Source organism: Ranitomeya imitator, chromosome 2 (genome assembly GCF_032444005.1).
Source record: "Ranitomeya imitator isolate aRanImi1 chromosome 2, aRanImi1.pri, whole genome shotgun sequence".
Lineage (NCBI taxonomy): Eukaryota > Metazoa > Chordata > Amphibia > Anura > Dendrobatidae > Ranitomeya > Ranitomeya imitator.
Window position 1 is genome coordinate 522,712,711 of NC_091283.1, and position 19,318 is coordinate 522,732,028.

At 43.1% G+C, this 19,318-nt stretch overlaps 1 protein-coding gene across 1 annotated transcript in view; it reads right to left on the reverse strand.

The window, feature by feature from the left end:
* Window positions 1-14,914: 14,914 nt before the first annotated feature.
* The window catches only part of KAT2A (lysine acetyltransferase 2A), a 44,695-nt gene continuing 40,291 nt past the window's right edge, over window positions 14,915-19,318 (reverse strand). Inside the window, exon 18 of the mRNA XM_069751798.1 lies at window positions 14,915-19,002. Coding sequence (XP_069607899.1) covers window positions 18,809-19,002 — 194 coding nt within the window. The 3' untranslated portion in view covers window positions 14,915-18,808. The remainder of the gene's footprint in view (window positions 19,003-19,318) is intronic.

The following is a 19,318-nucleotide window of genomic DNA, read 5'->3' on the forward strand; positions in this document are numbered from 1 at the left end:
CCAGTGTGCAATTTTTTTTCTCGTCTAGCATCCAAATGACATCTGTATGCAATTTTATCATCTTTTACATACTATAAGCGCTGGACTACGGACCTTTTTTTTTAAAAAAAAATTTTTATAATAATAAATTGGTGAACAAGGGACAGTGTTATTTCTTCTTCATCTCATCGGGGGACACAGGACCATGGCTGTGTCCCCCAATGAGTGGCTCGGAGAAAAGTATTTTACAGCTAGTACACAAAAATTCATGTTTTTCTCACTTTTTAGCGTTTTTCAGGTTTCTCAATTTGTGAACTACATCAGATCTGCATGGTTTATGGTTTTTTTTTTTCTAATAAAACTGTGGACCAGGGAAAGTGTTGCGAGTGTTATTGTGTGTGTGTTTTTGACTTATTAGTTGGTTATTAATGGGGGTGTCTAATAAGACACCTCTCACCTTCACCATTACTAACACGAGAGTTTGATGTCAGCTGTGTTTCTGGGCACTTCACAGCTGACATCAACCTCAAGCCCCATAATCCCCGTTTGCCAATGCACCAGGGCAATCGGGAAGGCGAAACGCCAGAATCGGAGCATCTCATTGGATGCAACACTTGTAGGGCGGCTGTGGTGTTGTATTTTTAGGTTGGGAAGGGCCCAATAACCATGGATCTTCCCAATCCGGTATCAGCTCTCTGCTTTACCTTTGCTGGTTTCATAAAATAGGGGGCACCACAAGTCATTTATTTGGATAAACAAATCTAAAGAATAAATGCCACAGAAAATGCACTAAAACGTGAAAGTTTATAATGCGTGTCTGGGGGGGGGGGGGGGGGGGAAGTGTGATTACATATCTGCAGGAAATCCACGTATTATCTCTATTTATCCCATATCTGTTATATCTCATCGGGTTCTGGCTGTGAAGTTACTGTACTTGGCTGATGCCATTTCTTGGTTCCTTTGAGAGGTGTGCGTGAAATTCGGATGGCATACAGACGGCATGTGGTGTTTTTCTCGGACCCACTAACTTGCATTGGCGACTTTCGTTCGATTTAGGCTACTTTCACACTAGCGTTAACTGCAATCCGTCACAATGCGTCGTTTTGCAGAAAAAACGCATCCTGCAAAAGTGCTTGCAGGATGCGTTTTTTCCCCATAGACTTGTATTGACGACGCATTGCGACGGATTGCCACACGTCGCATCCATCGTGCGACGGATGCGTCGCGCTTTGGCGGACCGTCGGGAGCAAAAAACGCTACATGTAACGTTTTTTGCTCCTGAAGGACCGCTTTTTCCGACCGCGCATACGCGGCCGGAACTCCGCCCCCACCTCCCCGCACCTTACAATGGGGCAGCGGATGCGCCGGAGAAATGCATCCGCTGCCTCCGTTGTGCAGTGCGTTAAACGCTAGCGTCGGAATCTCTGCCCGACGCATTGCGACGGGGAGATTCCGACGCTAGTGTGAAAGTAGCCATACACGGCCAATCGCAGCATGCTGCGATTTTTCCCTCAGCCCAATTACAGCCGATGAAAAACTGGCCGATCAGCACCGACTCACTGATTAACATCGGTGTGAGTGCAATGCAATTTTTTTTTTTACTGCATTTCATTTAGAGTATTTATTTGCAGATGATAGAAAATCCTTATAACTAATCCTTTCCAAAAAACCTATATAATCATTTTGCTCAGACTGTCCTGCTTCATACCATGCTGATCATAGATCAGACTGCATGTACAACATGACAGATTCAGTTCAAAGGCGTTTTCTTAAGAGCCATCTTCATTAACGCACGACTCGCCTGTCTTCTGGATTCCTCCATGTCTGAGAGCAATTTTATTTGGTCGTTCCTATAACGCATATAGACCTCAACGGAGAGAGGAATAGAAATGTGCAACCAACTCTCATTCAGCCTCTCCATACACCCACCTTAGGCTACTTTCACACATCAGGATTTTTGCATCAGGCACAATCCGGCAAATGTTGGAAAAAACGGATCCGCGCAGCTTGTGAAAAACGGATGCAACGGATCCGACTAGCATATCCGGATAATTGGATAAAAAAAAAAAAAAATTGGAGCATGCTCAGTTTAATCCCTTTACCCCCAAGGGTGGTTTGCACGTTAATGACCAGGCCAATTTTTACAATTCTGACCACTGTCCCTTTATGAGGTTATAACTCTGGAATGCTTCAACGGATCTTGATGATCCTGACACTGTTTTCTCTGACATATTGTACTTCATGATAGTGGTAAAATTTCTTTGATGTTACCTGCGTTTATTTGTGAAAAAAACAGAAATTTAATTTTTATGCCCTTAATTCACAGAGATATATCACACAAAATACTTAATAAGTAACATTTCCCACATGTCTACTTTACATCAGCACAATTTTGGAACCAAAATGTTTTTTTTTGTTGTTATGGAGTTATAAAGGTTAAAAGTGGATCAGCAATTTCTCATTTTTACAACACCATTTTTTTATAGGGACTACATCACATTTGAAGTCACTTGGACCCCAAAAGTTGTTGTGCAATTTGTCCTGAGTACACCGATACCCCATATGTGGGGGTAAGGCCGGCTTCACACTTGCGAGTTTTACGGACGTAAGAGCGCAGAAACTACGTCCGTAAAACTCGCAAAACATACGGCACAATTATTCTCTATGCCCCTGATCCTATCTGCCGTATTAAACTGATCAGTATTATACGGCTTTCTACAGCCGTAGAAAATCGCAGCATGCTGCGTTTGTCACCATATTGCGCAAATAAAACGTCAATGAAAGTCTATGGAAGCACCAAAAATACGGATCACACACAGACCAGCAGTGTGACTTGCGAGAAATACGCAGCGGTGTTAGCGAGAAAAGCAGGCAATTCAGTGCGGTGTACAGTAAAATCACACTGACAGCTTACAGTAGAATAGGTAGAATAAATGTGTACACATAGGGTATATATATATATATATATATATATATATATATATATATATATATATATATATATTAATATTTCTTCCAGCGCTAGACAGCTTTAAAGCCGGTAATTCAATTACCGACTTTTGCTATCTCCTTCCTAAAACCCGATATGATATGATACCTGGTTTACATACAGTAAACCATCTCATATCACCATTTTTTTTGCATATTCCACACTACTAATGTTAGTAGTGTGTCTATGCAAAATTTGGCCGTTCTAGCTAGTAAATTAAGGGGTTAAATGGCGGAAAAAATTGGCATGGGCTCCCGCACAATTTTCTCCGCCAGAGTAGTAAAGCCAGTGACTGAGGGCCTAGAAAGCTCCCAAGCTCGAGTTCATATGAGGACAACCAGCAGAGGGCGCCTCTTATGATCTCGAGCCTGGGAGCTTGCTAGGAAAGTTCCCACGATCTAGGAACAGCCAGCAGAGGGCGCCTCATATGATCTCGAGCCTGGGAGCTTTCTAGGAAACTTCCCACGATCTAGGAACAGCCAGCAGAGGGCGCCTCACCGCAAATGCAGGTAAATATAGGTCAATGACCTACTTTACCTACATTCTCCGGGGTTTTGCAGACATGAGCAACATTGCATTAGCAAAGCTCGTGGCTGCAAAATATTTTAACCCCTTCAGATGGATTTACATCGTTGGACTTTACAGATCTGCGGAAGGTAAGGATATTGTTGGTTTATTATGTTTTTTTTGTTACAGAACGAGGGTCTTCAGTGATTGGATTGGGCGTTCAATAAAATATTACAACAACCTTTGTTTTTATTTCATTATAATAATTTTTAATAATGTGGTTGTGTATTTTTTTAACCCTTTATTAGTATTGGATTAATAATGGATAGGTGTCATAATTGACGCCTCTCCATTATTAATTTGGCTTAATGTCACCTTACAATAGCAAGGTGGCATTAACCCTTCATTACCCCATATCCCACCGCTACACGGGAATAGGAAGAGAGTGGCCAAGTGCCAGAATGGGCGCATCTTCCAGATGTGCCTTTTCTGGGGTGGCTGGGGGCAGGTGTTTTTAGCCAGGGGGGGGGGGGCAATAACCGTGGACCCTCTCCAGGCTATTAATATCTGCCCTCAGTCACTGGCTTTACTACTCTGGTGGCGAAAATTGTGCGGGAGCCCACGCCAATTTTTTCCGCCATTTAACCCCTTAATTTACTAGCTAGAACGGCCAAATTTTGCATAGACACACTACTGACATTAGTAGTGTGGAATATGCCAAAAAAAATGGTGATATGAGATGGTTTACTGTATGTAAACCATGTCTCATATCATGTCGGGTTTAGGAAGGAGAAAGCAAAAGCCGGTAAATGAATTACCGGCTTTATGCTATATCGCGCTGGATGAAATATTAATATATATACATATATGTGTCTACTGATATATATATATATATATATATATATATATATAACAGTATATATGTTTTTTTTTTTTTTTACACATGGATCCCTTGTATAGCCGTATGTCGGTTTTGCAAGCCTGCGATAAAAACACGCAGTACGGATGACATACGGATTACATACGGAGGAGTCCATGCGCAAAAAACGCTGAAACACCCTGCCTACGGAGGAGCTACGGACCACTATTTTCGGGACTTTTCAGCGTGTTACGGCCGTAATATACGGACCGTATTTTCATACGCTGAGTGTGAAGCCGGCCTAAACCACTGTTTGGGCGAACAGCAGAGCTCGGAAGGGAAGGAGTGCCATTTGACTTTTCAATGCAAAATTGACTGGAATTGAGATAGGATGCCATGTCACGTTTGGAGAGCCCCTGATGTGCCTAAACATTGAAACCCCCCACAAGTTACACTATTTTGGAAAGTAGACCCCCTAAGGAACTTATCTAGATGTGTGGTGAGCACTTTGACCCACCAAGTGCTTCACAGAAGTTTATAATGCAGAGACGTAAATATAAAAAATCATATTTCACAAAAATGATATTTTCGCCCCCAGTTTAGTATTTTCCCAAGGGTAACAGGAGAAATTAGACCCCAAAAGTTGTTGTCCAATTTGTCCTGAGAACGCTGATACCCCATATGTGGGGGGAACCACTGTTTGGGCGCACGGGAGAGCTTGGAAGGGAAGGAGCGCCGTTTGGAATGCAGACTTAGATGGTTTGGTCTGCAGGCGTCACGTTGCATTTGCAGAGTCCCTGATGTACCTAAACAGTAGAAACCACCCCTAAGTGACCCCATATTGGAAACTAGACCCCCCAAGGAACTTATCTAGATGTGTTGTGAGAACTTTGAACCCCCAAATGTTTCACTACAGTTAATAACGCCGAGCCGTGAAAATAAATTTTTTTATTTATTTTCCACAAAAATTATATTTTAGCCCCCAGTTTTGTATTTTTCCAAGGGAGAAATTGGACCCCAAAAGTTGTTGTCCAATGTGTCCTGAGTACGCTGATATTCCATATGTTGTGGTAAACCCGTTTGGGAGCACGGGAGAGCTCGGAAGGGAAGAAGCACTGTTTTACCTTTTCAACGCAGAATTGGCTGGAATTGAGATCGGACGCCATGTCGCGTTTGGAGAGCTCCCGATGTGCCTAAACAGTGGAAACCCCGCAATTCTAAAATACTGAAACCCTAATCCAAACACACCCCTAAACCTAATCCCAACGGTAACCCTAACCACACCTCTAACCCTAATCCCAACCGTAAATGTAATCCAAACCTAACCCTAACTTTAGCCCCAACCCTAATGGGAAAATGGAAATAAATACATTTTTTAAATTTTATTTTTCCCTAAGGGGGTGATGAAGGGGGGTTTGATTTACTATTTATAGCGGGTTTTTAGCGGATTTTTATGATTGGCAGCTGTCACACACTAAAAGACGGTTTTTATTGCAAAAAATACTTTTGCGTTACCACATTTTGAGAGCTATAATTTTTTCCATATTTTGGCCCACAGAGTCATGTGAGGTCTTGTTTTTTGCGGGATGAGTTGACGTTTTTATTGGAACCATTTTCGGGCACGTGACATTTTTTGATCGCTTTTTATTCCGATTTTTGTGAGGCAGAATGACTAAAAACCAGCTATTCATGAATTTCTTTTTTTTTTTTTGGGGGGGGGGGGGGAGGGGTTTATACCGTTCCACGTTTGGTAAATTTGATAAAGCAGTTTTATTCTTCGGGTCAGTACGATTACAGCAATACCTCATTTATATCATTTTTTTGTGTTTTGGCGCTTTTATACGATAAAAATTATTTTATTTAAAAAATAATTATTTTTGCATCGCTTTATTCTGAGAGCTATACATTTTTCATTTTTTCGCTGATAACGCTGTATGGTGGCTCGTTTTTTGCAGGTGAAGATGCCGTTTTCAGCGGTACCATGGTTACTCATATCCTTTTTTTTATCGCGTGTTATTCCACTTTTTGTTCGGCGGTATGGTAATAAAGCATTTTTTTTGCCTTTTTTTACGGTGTTCACTAAAGGGGTTAACTAGTGGGACAGTTTTATAGGTCGGGTCGTTACGGACGCGACGATGCTAAATATGTGTACTTTTATTGTTTTTTTTTTTTTATTATTTAACCCCTTCATGATCCAGCCTATTTTGACCTTAAAGACCTTGCCGTTTTTTGCAATTCTGACCAGTATCCCTTTATGAGGTAATAACTCAGGAACGCTTCAACGGATCCTAGCGGTTCTGAGATTGTTTTTCCGTGACATATTGGGCTTCATGTTAGTGGTAAATTTAGGTCAATAAATTCTGCGTTTATTTGTGATAAAAGCGGAAATTTGGCGAAAATTTTGAAAATTTCGCAATTTTCACATTTTGAATTTTTATTCTGTTAAACCAGAGAGTTATGTGACACAAAACAGTTAATAAATAACATTTCCCACATGTATACTTTACATCAGCACAATTTTGGAAACAAAATTTTTTTTTGTTAGGAAGTTATAAGGGTTAAAATTTGACCAGCGATTTGTCATTTTTACAACGAAATTTACAAAACCATTTTTTTTAGGGACCACCTCACATTTGAAGTCAGTTTGAGGGGTCTATATGGCTGAAAATACCCAAAAGTGACACCATTCTAAAAACTGCACCCCTCAAGGTACTCAAAACCACATTCAAGAAGTTTATTAACCCTTCAGGTGCTTCACAGCAGCAGAAGCAACATGGGAGGAAAAAATGAACATTTAACTTTTTAGTCACAAAAATCATCTTTTAGCAACAATTTTTTTATTTTCCCAATGGTAAAAGGAGAAACTGAACCACGAAAGTTGTTGTCCAATTTGTCCTGAGTACGCTGATACCTCATATGTGGGGGTAAACCACTGTTTGGGCGCACGGCAGGGCTTGGAAGGGAAGGAGCGCCATTTGACTTTTTGAATCAAAAATTGGCTCCACTCTTTAGCGGACACCATGTCACGTTTGGAGAGCCCCCGTGTGCCTAAAAATTGGAGCTCCCCCACAAGTGACCCCATTTTGGAAACTAGACCCCCCAAGGAACTTATTTAGATGCCTAGTGAGCACTTTAAACCCTCAGGTGCTTCACAAATTGATCTGTAAAAATGAAAAAGTACTTTTTTTTCACAAAAAAATTCTTTTCGCCTCAATTTTTTCATTTTCACATGGGCAGTAGGATAAAATGGATCATAAAATTTGTTGGGCAATTTCTCCCGAGTACGTCGATACCTCATATGTGGGGGTAAACCACTGTTTGCGCACTCGGCAGGGCTCGGAAGGGAAGGTGCGCCATTTGACTTTTTGAATGGAAAATTAGCTCCAATTGTTAGCGGACACCATGTCGCGTTTGGAGAGCCCCTGTGTGCCTAAACATTGGAGCTCCCCCACAAGTGACCCCATTTTGGAAACTAGACCCCCCACGGAACTTATCTAGATGCATATTGAGCACTTTAAACCCCCAGGTGCTTCACAGAAGTTTATAACGCAGAGCCATGAAAATAAAAAATTATTTTTCTTTCCTCAAAAATGATTTTTTAGCCTGGAATTTCCCATTTTGCCAAGGATAATAGGTGAAATTGGACCCCAAATATTGTTGTCCAGTTTGTCCTGAGTACGCCGATACCCCATATGTGGGGGTAAACCACTGTTTGGGCGCACGGCAGGGCTCGGAAGGGATGGCACGCCATTTGGCTTTTTAAATGGAAAATTAGCTCCAATCATTAGCGGACACCATGTCACGTTTGGAGAGCCCCTGTGTGCCTAAACATTGGAGATCCCCCAGAAATGACACCATTTTGGAAACTAGACCCCCAAAGGAACTAATCTAGATGTGTGGTGAGGACTTTGAACCCCCATGTGCTTCACAGAAGTTTATAACGCAGAGCCATGAAAATAAAAAAAAAAAATTATTTTCTCAAAAATGATCTTTTAGCCTGCAATTTTTTATTTTCCCAAGGGAAACAGGAGAAATTTGACCCCAACAGTTGTTGTCCAGTTTCTCCTGAGTACGCTGATACCCCATATGTGGGGGTAAATCACTGTTTGGGCACATGCCGGGGCTCGGAAGTGAAGTAGTGACGTTTTGAAATGCAGACTTTGATGGAATGCTCTGTGGGCGTCACGTTGCGTTTGCAGAGCCCCTGATGTGGCTTAACAGTAGAAACCCCCCACAAGTGACCCCATTTTGGAAACTAGACCCCCAAAGGAACTTATCTAGATGTGTGGTGAGCACTTTGAACCCCCAAGTGCTTCATAGAAGTTTATAATGCAGAGCCGTGAAAATAATAAATACGTTTTCTTTCCTCAAAAATAATTATTTAGCCCAGAATTTTTTATTTTCCCAAGGGTTACAGAAGAAATTGGACCCCAACAGTTGTTGTCCAGTTTCTCCTGAGTACGCTGATACCCCATATGTGGGGGTAAACCACTGTTTGGGCACATGCCGGGGCTTGGAATTGAAGTAGTGACGTTTTGAAATGCAGACTTTGATGGAATGCTCTGCGGGCGTCACGTTGCGTTTGCAGAGCCCCTGATGTGCCTAAACAGTAGAAACCCCCCACAAGTGACCCCATTTTGGAAACTAGACCCCAAATATCGTAGTTACTTACCGATAACGGTATTTCTCTGAACCCATGACGGCACTAACGAGAGAGAGGGATCCGCCCTCAGGGACAGGAAACCCACAGGTTAAAAAGGCGGGACCTCTCCTCCACCTCAGTTGGTTTACAGAGCCTTGCAGGGAATTTCTGCTGTAACTTAATTGGTTATTTTTACACAACAAAATATAACTGTATAACTTATATAAGCTCCTCTATATATATATATATATATATATATATATATATATATATATATATATATATATATATATATATATATATATATATATATATATATATATATATATATATATATACACACTTTTTTTTTTTTATGCACACCTCGTGACTTAATTTATAAGTAGTGTGGACACCCATACGTGAAGGGAGGGAATATACAGGTGCCGTCATGGGTTCAGAGAAATACCGTTATCGGTAAGTAACTACGATATTCTCTTACCCCATGACGGCACTAACGAGAGAATTTCAAAGAATGAAAATTTTAGGGTGGGACTACTGCCTCAAGAACTCTCCTACCAAAAGTTAAGTCTGAGGGAGAAGATAGATTAAGCTGATAGTGCTTGAAGAATGTAGAGGGGGAAGACCAAGTGGCTTTCCTACACTCCCTTGTGGCTGATAGATAGTGTGTTAGACATCTCTTTACATCTAGAGTGTGTAGAGCCTCCTCTTTTTTGTTTTTTGGATTGGGGCAAAAAGATGGTAACGCTATCTCTTGAGATCTGTGGAATTTTGACGCCACTTTGGGAAGGTAAGAAGGGTCAGTTTTGAGGATTACTCTGTCATCTAATATTTGTGTTAGAGGTGGGTAGGCTGATAAGGCCTGCAGATCACTAATCCTGCGAGCTGAGGTTAGGGCCACCAATAAACAGGTTTTCCAAGATATTATTTTTAGTGAAGCCTGAGATAAAGGTTCGAACGGCGCTTTAGTTAGTGCTGAAAGGACTAAGTTCAGGTCCCAGGGAGGAGCGGTGAGATGTATAACTGGTCTGGACCTAGTAGATGCTCTAATAAATCTTTTTACCCAGTGATTCCCCGCCAAATCCTGGTTGTAAAGGGCACCCAATGCTGCAATCTGAACCTTCAGCGTGTTTGTTGCTAGGCCTTTCTCTAAACCTTTTTGAAGAAATTCTAAGATTTCCTGAATTGGCATCTGATTTGATAGGATAACTCCTGACGTGGAGAGGAACTTTTTCCAGACTTTGCCGTAGGCTCTGGTAGTTATAGGTTTCCTACTGGCCAGCAGGGTAGAAATTAGATTTGAAGAAAACCCCCTTTTTGTTAATAGTTCCCTTTCAAAAGCCAGGCCGTCATGTGCAAACTTTTTATTTGAGGGTGATTCACTGGCCCTTGATGCAGAAGGTCTGGGATATCTGGGAGTACCCATGGATCCGCTATGGACATTAGGCGTAGCCATGGGAACCATACTCTTTTCGGCCAGAACGGAGCTATCAGTATCACTTTGGCTCTGTCTTCCCTGATTTTCTTCAAGACTAAGGGAATTAGAGCTATCGGAGGAAACACATAAGCTAGATGGAATTTCCATGGAATTAACAACGCGTCTATAGCCACTGGACTCCCCCGAGGATCTATCGAGCAGAAGGCCTCCGTTTTCCGATTTTGATTGTTTGCAAATAGATCTATATCCGGGGCCCCCCAAAGATCCACTATGCGTTTGAATATACTTGTATTTAACTCCCATTCCCCCTGTTTTAATTGGGTTCTGCTTAGAAAATCTGCAGTTTGATTTTCTGACCCTTTTATGTGAAGGGCTGTCAGGGAGGACAAGTTGGCTTCTGCTTGTGACATGATGGAATTTGTCACTTTCATTAGGGATTGAGACCTCGTCCCTCCCTGATGGTTTAAATATGCTACTACCACCCTGTTGTCCGTCAGTACTCTCACATGGTGGGAACGGAGGGAAGTTAAAAAATGATTGATGGCGTACTGAACTGCTAAAAGCTCCTTCATGTTTGAAGTAAGGTCTTTTTCTTCTACTGACCAAGGACCTTGGGCAATTTGCCTGTTTAGGTGGGCCCCCCACCCCCAAGGGCTTGCGTCTGTGGTCAGGATTATCGAGACCGGCCATACCCATGGAACCCCCCTCCTGAGATTGGACGGGTCTGTCCACCAAGCTAAGGAAGTTTTTGTCCGAGAGGATATTTTTAATTGCTTTTCTAAATTTCCTCCTGCGTGGGATACCGCCTCTAGTATTTCCCACTGGAGATCTCTCGAGTGGCTCTGAGCCCACTGTACCGCTGGGATACAGGATGTCATCGACCCCAGTATGGACATGGCTCTCCTTAGAGAGATCAGAGGAGAGATACTCAACTGATTCACTAGATGTATCATGTTGGATACTTTTTCTTCCGGCAGACGACACTCTTGCTTTGTTGAGTCTATTACTATCCTCAAGTACAACTGTACTTGAGATGGGATAAGCCTGGATTTTTCCAGGTTCAAAAACCATCCTAGATTCGATAGGGCTACCATCACTCTGTTTAGTTGCTGGCTGCAATGTAGAGAGGAACTGCCCATCACTAGGAGGTCGTCCAGATAAGGCACAATCAATATGTTTTGTTCCCTTATATGGGCCATTACTTCCGCCATTAATTTTGTGAATACTCTCGGGGCAATGGCTAGACCAAACGGAAGAGCCCTGTATTGGTAATGTTTCAGTTCCCCTTGTATCATTACTGCAACCCTGAGATATTTCCGGAAATCCGGATGGATTGGCACATGATAGTATGCGTCCTTTAAGTCTATAACAGTCATGAAACAAGACGGGATAAGGGATCTGACACATGATTTTATTGTCTCCATTTTGAATTTTTCTATTACCAGGTATCTGTTTAGTTGTTTCAAATTTATAATTACTCTGAAAGTTCCATCCGGTTTTGTTCGAAGAAAGAGCGGAGAATAAAACCCCCTCGTCTCTTCCTGTTGTGGAACTTCCTGTAAGACTTTCTTCTCCAGAAGAGTGAGAACTTCTCTCTGGATGCTTAGCTGCTCGATCTCTGACTTTCTTCGTGGTGTGACCACAAACTGATTGTGTGGCATTGTGTGAAAGCTTAGTTTTAGGCCCGTCTTTATGATGTTTAGAGTCCAGGCACTTCCAGAAATTTTTTCCCAGGTTGGAAGAAAGTGGGTCAGTCTCCCTCCTACCTGGGGCACACCCTCATTGTGGCTGTTTTTTATTATCCGGCTTGTTGAACATGAAACCTCCTCTTTTGAATTTTCTGTCTTCCCACCCCTCCTTTTGATTTTTTGGGGGGCGTCTTTGTGTGAACCTCCTTCCTCGAAAGGGCCGCCTATAAGATTGATTTAGGAATCCCGGAAAGGCTTTCTTTTTATCAACCGCTTTTTCGAGGACATCGTCTAGGGTGGGACCGAACAAATATTCACCTTCACACGGAATGGAACACAACTTAGCTTTAGTTTGCAGGTCCACCGGCCAGCACTTTAGCCACAATGCTCTCCTAGCCGCATTTGAGAAGGAAGCCGATCTTGCCGTCAGTCTGAGTCTATTGAGGCATCTGCTAAATATGCAGCGGCCCCTCTCATCGCTGACACGGAGTCTAGTATAGACTCTCTCGGGGTTTTATTTTTTAATTGAGTCTCTAAATGATCCAGCCAGACCATTAGTGCTCTAGCTGTACACATAGCAGCTATACCGGGTTTTAGCCCCCCGCTGGCGGCCTCCCAGGACCCTTTTAGGAAGACATCGGCCTTTTTATCCATAGGATCCTTGAGGGTCCCCATATCTTCAAAAGGCAGAGCGAACTTTTTAGAGGCTTTCGCGATGGCGACGTCTAATTTTGGCGCTTTTCCCCATGAGGCGCAGGCTGGGTCATCAAATGGGTATTTCCTTTTGGGTGTTAACAGTACTTTTTTGTCTGGTCTTTTCCACTCCTTTTTTATAAGGGCTTGAATTTTTTCATTTAATGGGAACACTCTGTACTTCTTTTGTTCCAGGCCACTAAACATAAGATCTTGTACAGATTTTTTGGAACGAGTGTCTGCCAGACCCATTGTCGCCCTAACCATTTTCACCAACGCATCCGTTTCATCTATTGGGAAACAGTTGCGACCGCTTTCTGAAGATGCGGAGGAGGATGATGAAGCTGTAGAGCTATCAGAATCCCCACTCGTACTATCTCCCTCGCTGGAGCTGTAATCTGGAGATTTTTCTTTATGTTTTCTTTTACGGTTTTTTACACTTTTTAATGCGTCTGCTACTTGGGTTTTAATTAAATCTTTTAATTCAGATGTGAAACTTGGTGTCTCCTCATCAATGGTGTTCTTAATACATGGCGCACAGAGTTTTTTAACCCATGAATCCGGCAAATCTGCTGAACAAAGCGGGCATACTCTATGTTTACTTTTCCCCTGGCATTTCTTTCCCTAGGAAACAATAAACCCCTATTAGAATTTACACTTTCACGGAGGTCACTTACCCTCCTAATGTGAGGAAGATACCGGCTGTGGCTTTGAGGATGCCTCCTCCACTTGAACCACCGTCTCCCTCCTGGATCCACCAGAGCCTCTGCTACGCTGGGATCCTGAGCTGCTGCGCTGCGTGGGTTTTCTTGAGGAATGGCGCTCCTTCGGGTTCTTTGTCACAGGGGCCTGTGAAATTTCTTCCACCGACTGCTCTATTCCACTCATGGTGGTAATCTCTGAGCAGCGGTATACCCCTTTCCTTCTGGATATATACTAATGGAGCGGCGCCAGGCAACTTCCGGTTTACCCAGAGGTGCCCTGCGCCGCCCCGGAAGTGACCCCCACGCCTGCGCAGTAAGTCGCCGAACCCCGCGCGCGCGCTCACTGTTTGCCGGCTCACAGGAGGGACGGAGCTCCTGGCACATAGTACCGGATGTCAGCTGCGATAGTCAGCTGACACCCGGCGGCGATCGGCCGCGCTCCTCCCGTGAGCGTGGCTAATCGCGCTGGACGTACTATTCCGTCCATGGGAAGTAGGGCCCACCCCCATGGACGGAGTAGTATGTCCAATGGTAAAAAGGGGTTAAAAAACCAGAATCCTTCATTTTCCGGATCCGGCACCTTCCAGCTCCCATTCTAGCAAACAGCTGGATGCGCCGGATCCGACGCTTCCGGCTTTTTCGCCGGAGACGAAAAACGTTGCTATGGACATTTTTTCCAGAAACCGGAAACGGCAGATTTGCCAGATCCAGCGAAAACCGGAAAAGACGCAATGTCATCCAGCGCAATCCGGCACTAATACAAGTCTATGGGAAAAAAACAGATCCGGCGGCAACATTTGCCAGATCCGTTTTTTTGAAATTTAGCCGGATTGAGCCTGACAGCGAAAACCTTATGTGTTAAAAGTAGCCTTAGGCCTTCTGTGCATATAGAACAAGGTCAGAGGATTTAATTGTCCCAATATGTGGCAAGGAGGAAGGACCGCCAACTACTAGACATTTGTGGTAAATTCCGTGGGTGCGATGCATCAAAGCTCTTACACAATTCCAGGGTAAAAGCTTTGAAAAGTCACAAAATGTAGGTGTACCCAAGAGCTGCGACGACATTTTGAGACTTCTGGCATATTCACGAGTTTCTCCTAGCTCCGCAGAAATGGAAAGTGTTGGGGAACGGGCATGGCGACAACTGGTCATCAAATTCAAGATGAGCAGCAGTGTTCTCTATGCCACAAATCTTATTCCAGCAGGGATTGGAGTAGGATTTGTGGCGAGGGGCCACACCACTCATCTCACGCTAGAAAATCATGAAGAGGAATATGCCTCTTTATGAATCAGGAGTGTGTGACTCCAGCACACCTCAACATAGGCATTAACGCCAATCTTCCTGCATCGGGCCCTAAGTGCCCATGTAACTACTATAAATAAAAAAATTAAAAAGTGTGACATGTACAACATAATACTTTTTTGTGTAACAGGTTTTACACTAATCTTTATTGAACAGTATGGACAGCATGACATTCATGTACGCACAGTATATAGACCAAGGATACAAAGACACTGATGCCAAGGTAAAATACTGAACAGGCAGCCAATGCACGGATTATGCAAGTGGTGCAGTCCGACCAAGGGTACAAAAGTGCAAATAGCAGAAGTGAGAAAACCACTCTGGGCAGAGTCAGTACAACTGATAAAGGTATAGCACATATTAACATTTTAATGAGGACGGGTTCACACAGCCACATTAGATGCTGCTTTCGTCCAGCAGGAAGGTATCCCAGAGAAAGTACAAGTGTAAGACTTTACAATAGAAATATATCCATCTCCCCTCTGGGACCTGGTCCCATTGTTTTTTATAGAAAGATAAGAAAGCCCATTGACCTACATCATAAACCTTCATACCGTGCACGGTCACACAGGCCACAACATAAATGGATAATGACAATCACACACATTTACAATGAACATTAAAATATGTTCCTGCTTCCACTGCCGCCAGAGGACCAAGCCTGAAACGCGACTGCAGTGCTGCCAGGCGGCCATCACCATGACCCAACTAATCCTGGAATCGCCTCTGGTGACACTTCCCAACACTGGACTTATTGCATTTTTATCAATGGGCGGTTTAAAGGTTATTATTTTTAAGAAACAGCGTCACTCTCGACCACCGGCTGTGTCCGTATTACATATCAACTGTATTCAAGTCAGGATGAAATTACACATCGGCGTTTCCAGCACAGACCAGCGGTGGGTCTCCTGAGCGGACCTGGACAACCTCATGTATTTGGGTAGCATTGATATCAGTAGACCCACAGTAGGTCCGCGCATCACAAGACCATGGAATAGGTGCGTCCGGCCTTAAAATTGTGGCTACGGTATCACCCATTTAGCAAACACAAAAAAAGAAAGCACTTTCTGCTTCTGTGGAGTGACATGATCACTTTCAGGCAATTATCACAATACTGCACCCCTGACTGGCACTTTGCAGGGGATGGGTCTGATTAATGTTCATTATTTATCTCCATTGAGCCATCTGGATTCTATTGGTTCAGATCTGTAATACTGTAAGATATAAAGTACAATAATACTGTCATTCTCATGTTACTGCAATAGTAGACGGGAAGATGAGGGTCCTGAAGGACATGGCACGGCTTACAGAATCTATACTGTCTTGTGAGGGTACGCGGACCTCTGACATGACTCCGGTCTAGTCGCCTTCAGGTACGGCACGGTTTAGCTGCCCATGTGGTGCCTGCATTATACTGCCATGTTTCCACCCCTCACATTTTTGGTTATAACCAAGAATAAAAATGGCTAAGAATCATTTTCTTCCCGGTATGTGACCCGCTTTCGGCCCATACGTGCGCAGCTCTAGCACATGTGCAGTACGGTGCAATCTAACTGTTCCTCACAATATCGGCAGCTAATTAAACCCTCCTCCTCAATTGTAAAGTTTTCCTTTCAAGGACAAGTCCAGCTAATTACTTCAACTCTAAGGTAAAGGTAAAACAACCATGGCTGCAAACCGGTAAGTCTGGTATGGCCGCGGTTATGTAGGGAAACAGCACCGCATAAGTAACACATATCTACACGGATCGAATTCCAGCAAATGCACAGACCTGAATGTCAGCGTAGGGTACGGCCAGAGTCAAGTCTAATTGGTTAACCTTTAAGATCTCTGAAAAAAGGGATAAACTAAACATTTGTTGATATGTTACAGCCTCTGTTCAGTATTACACAAACCCACGGGGCACGATTCGCTATTGCACCTGCGCCTGTCTAGTTTTTAGGTGTTCGCATCATGACGCAGGGGGCGAAACCCCAATTCCAACTATGTGTCTCTTGCTGGTCTGCATTTTGATAAGTTTTCTCTACTGCAGATCTAGCAGTGCTCAGAATGCTGAGCCCTGTATAACCCCCACCCAAAGCACTGATTGCCAGCTTTCTGTGTTCTCTGTGCACAGGCAGAAAGCTGCTAATTACTTGTCGGGGTAGGGGGTTACACAGAGCAGTTGATTAGGAGGCACGAGACACCTAGCCCTGCAGTAATAATCTCCTGCTAATAAAACACTGATTTTATTGAAACACACAGCCTAGTGACATATCAATGGAATCAAGGTCTCTGCCCTCACAAAGCAAAAACATGCTGTCAGATTCTCATTTTTTTTTTTAAAGTCTGTTTTATGCGTTTGCCTGTGGGTTTTTTTTTCCATGCTTACTATTACGCGCATTGGCACTGCCTCTGGAGTGATTTAATATATGCCAATTTTGCACTAATTTGATAAAGCGTGCCATTTTTTTTTGCACTAAAAAGGTAAAAGAAATGTCAAGATTAAAAAAAAAAAAAAAAAAAAAAAACCCTTTTTCCTTTTTTGTAATATTCATGAACAAGGTGAACCATGATAGAATTTGACGTAAAAAAAAAAAAAAAAAAAATCAATGAATACCACAAGGTAAAGTGAATTAAGAAATCTCCAGCAAATTATGAATCAGGCTCATAGATTTTCTATTAATCCCATACATCGTTCCGCACTCAAAAGGAAAGCAGAGTGTTTCTGAACCTTGGATTAAGCGATTAATAAAGATGTTGGGACTAGTGATGAGCGAACGTCCTCAGATTCCGTCTTATCCAAGCATGCTCGGGTGTTATCAGAGTATCTTGTTCATGCTTGTTTATTACGTTCGAGTCCCCGCGGCTGCATTATTTGAGGCTGCTAGAAAGCCTCAACATATGCCGAGATTGCCTGTATGATAGGGAATCCCCAGGTGTTGAGGCTGTTAACAGCCGCAAATCATGCAGCCGCGGGGACACGAACGTAATGTACGAGCATGATCAAGATACTCTGATAACACGTTATCCAAGTACGTTCGCTCATCACTACTCAGGACCCACACCTTGACCACTCAACACTACTAACCAGGGACTTCAACATATAAAAGATATTTAAGAAACCCCCCCCCCCCCCAAAAAAAAAAAAAAAAACGTAGCTACCCTTTAATCCTGAAACAATCAGACGTGTTACAGAAAGATTTCTTGTTAAAGCAAAGTTCCTCACTGCAGCTACAGGAAAATATAGAACCACAAAGTTACAGATCCTGAACGAAATGGCGCACTGCAGAGTTGCACTGTAGTATGTATACCGGTAGATGGTGAGGGTCCTGCTGCTGGAGGAGCAGTAGTGGGAAAAGGGAAAAAAAAGTGGATTTCTAGAAGGACCCCAACCAGTTCAATATCACATAGTTAATTTCAAATTTTGGCCTCATCAGTCACTTTTACGATTCTCAGGTATTTGAGGGCAGTCTACTCCTGGAGCATTGTAAACCCTCCAGATACTGTTACCCTAAACCTTCAGTAGGTTCCGAGGATCACAATGTAAATCAATCATCTGAAAACAAAAAAAACAAACAAAACACACCCCTCAGTCATGACCTGCATTATTTGTATGCACGCTTCCTAATAAATTATACTTCAAGATTTCACGTTCCTAATGATCCCATGGAATGAATGGACGCTCAGTTAGTCCTGTAAACAGTTGCGGTTTTGCCGTCCTGTGGCAAAAAAAAAAAAAGATAAAAAAATAAAGTGCCGCAGCCCCCAAAAGTGCAGAGGACTTCAAGAAATAAGTCTGATAAATCATCCATGTGGGGGACGACTGCCACACACTATGGTGTCAGTGGCGATTTCCCTTCTTGGTGAAGGAGCTCTCACCATTTCTCCAGGGTGGTAAACTTACACGAACACAGACAGTTTTGCAGAATTCATAAGGCAATCTTGCCATTGAGGCTTTCGGCGAGACAAAGTTCATGAAGTTGGAATGGAATAGTTGATGCGGATTTGGAATGAGCAGGACAAGCTATTTTTCTATCAGACCGCCTTCCTTCAGCTTGAAGTAGAAGAACTTCTCCAATGTGTTGGCACACTTGCAATAATCGCTGTCTGGGGGGTTGTACTCTCGGCAATTGGTGATTATTCTCTGCAGGTCAGCAATGAAGATCTTCTTGGTCACATAGTATCTGTTCTTCAGCCGTTCCGTCATCGTCTTCAGATCTATAATGAGGCATGACACAGATGAGGAACGTACAAATACTTACAGGACACACAACTACACCTCCTGCAATAGACCTCAAAGCTTAAAATGGACTTAAAGACTCGGCTCGAACAGTCATTCTGAGCTGACAAAGCACAGGCACTCGGTGCATCATGGCGAGACAAGTCATTTTCTGTGAAGCCAAGGTTGTCAATCACAGAAGGGGGTGGGTGTGAGTAAGGGAAAACAAACAGGTGGGACGCTGTGGATAAATGTTTGGCCACACCAATGGTGCACCGAGTGGCGGTACGTAGTTTGAACAGTCATTATGTGCTC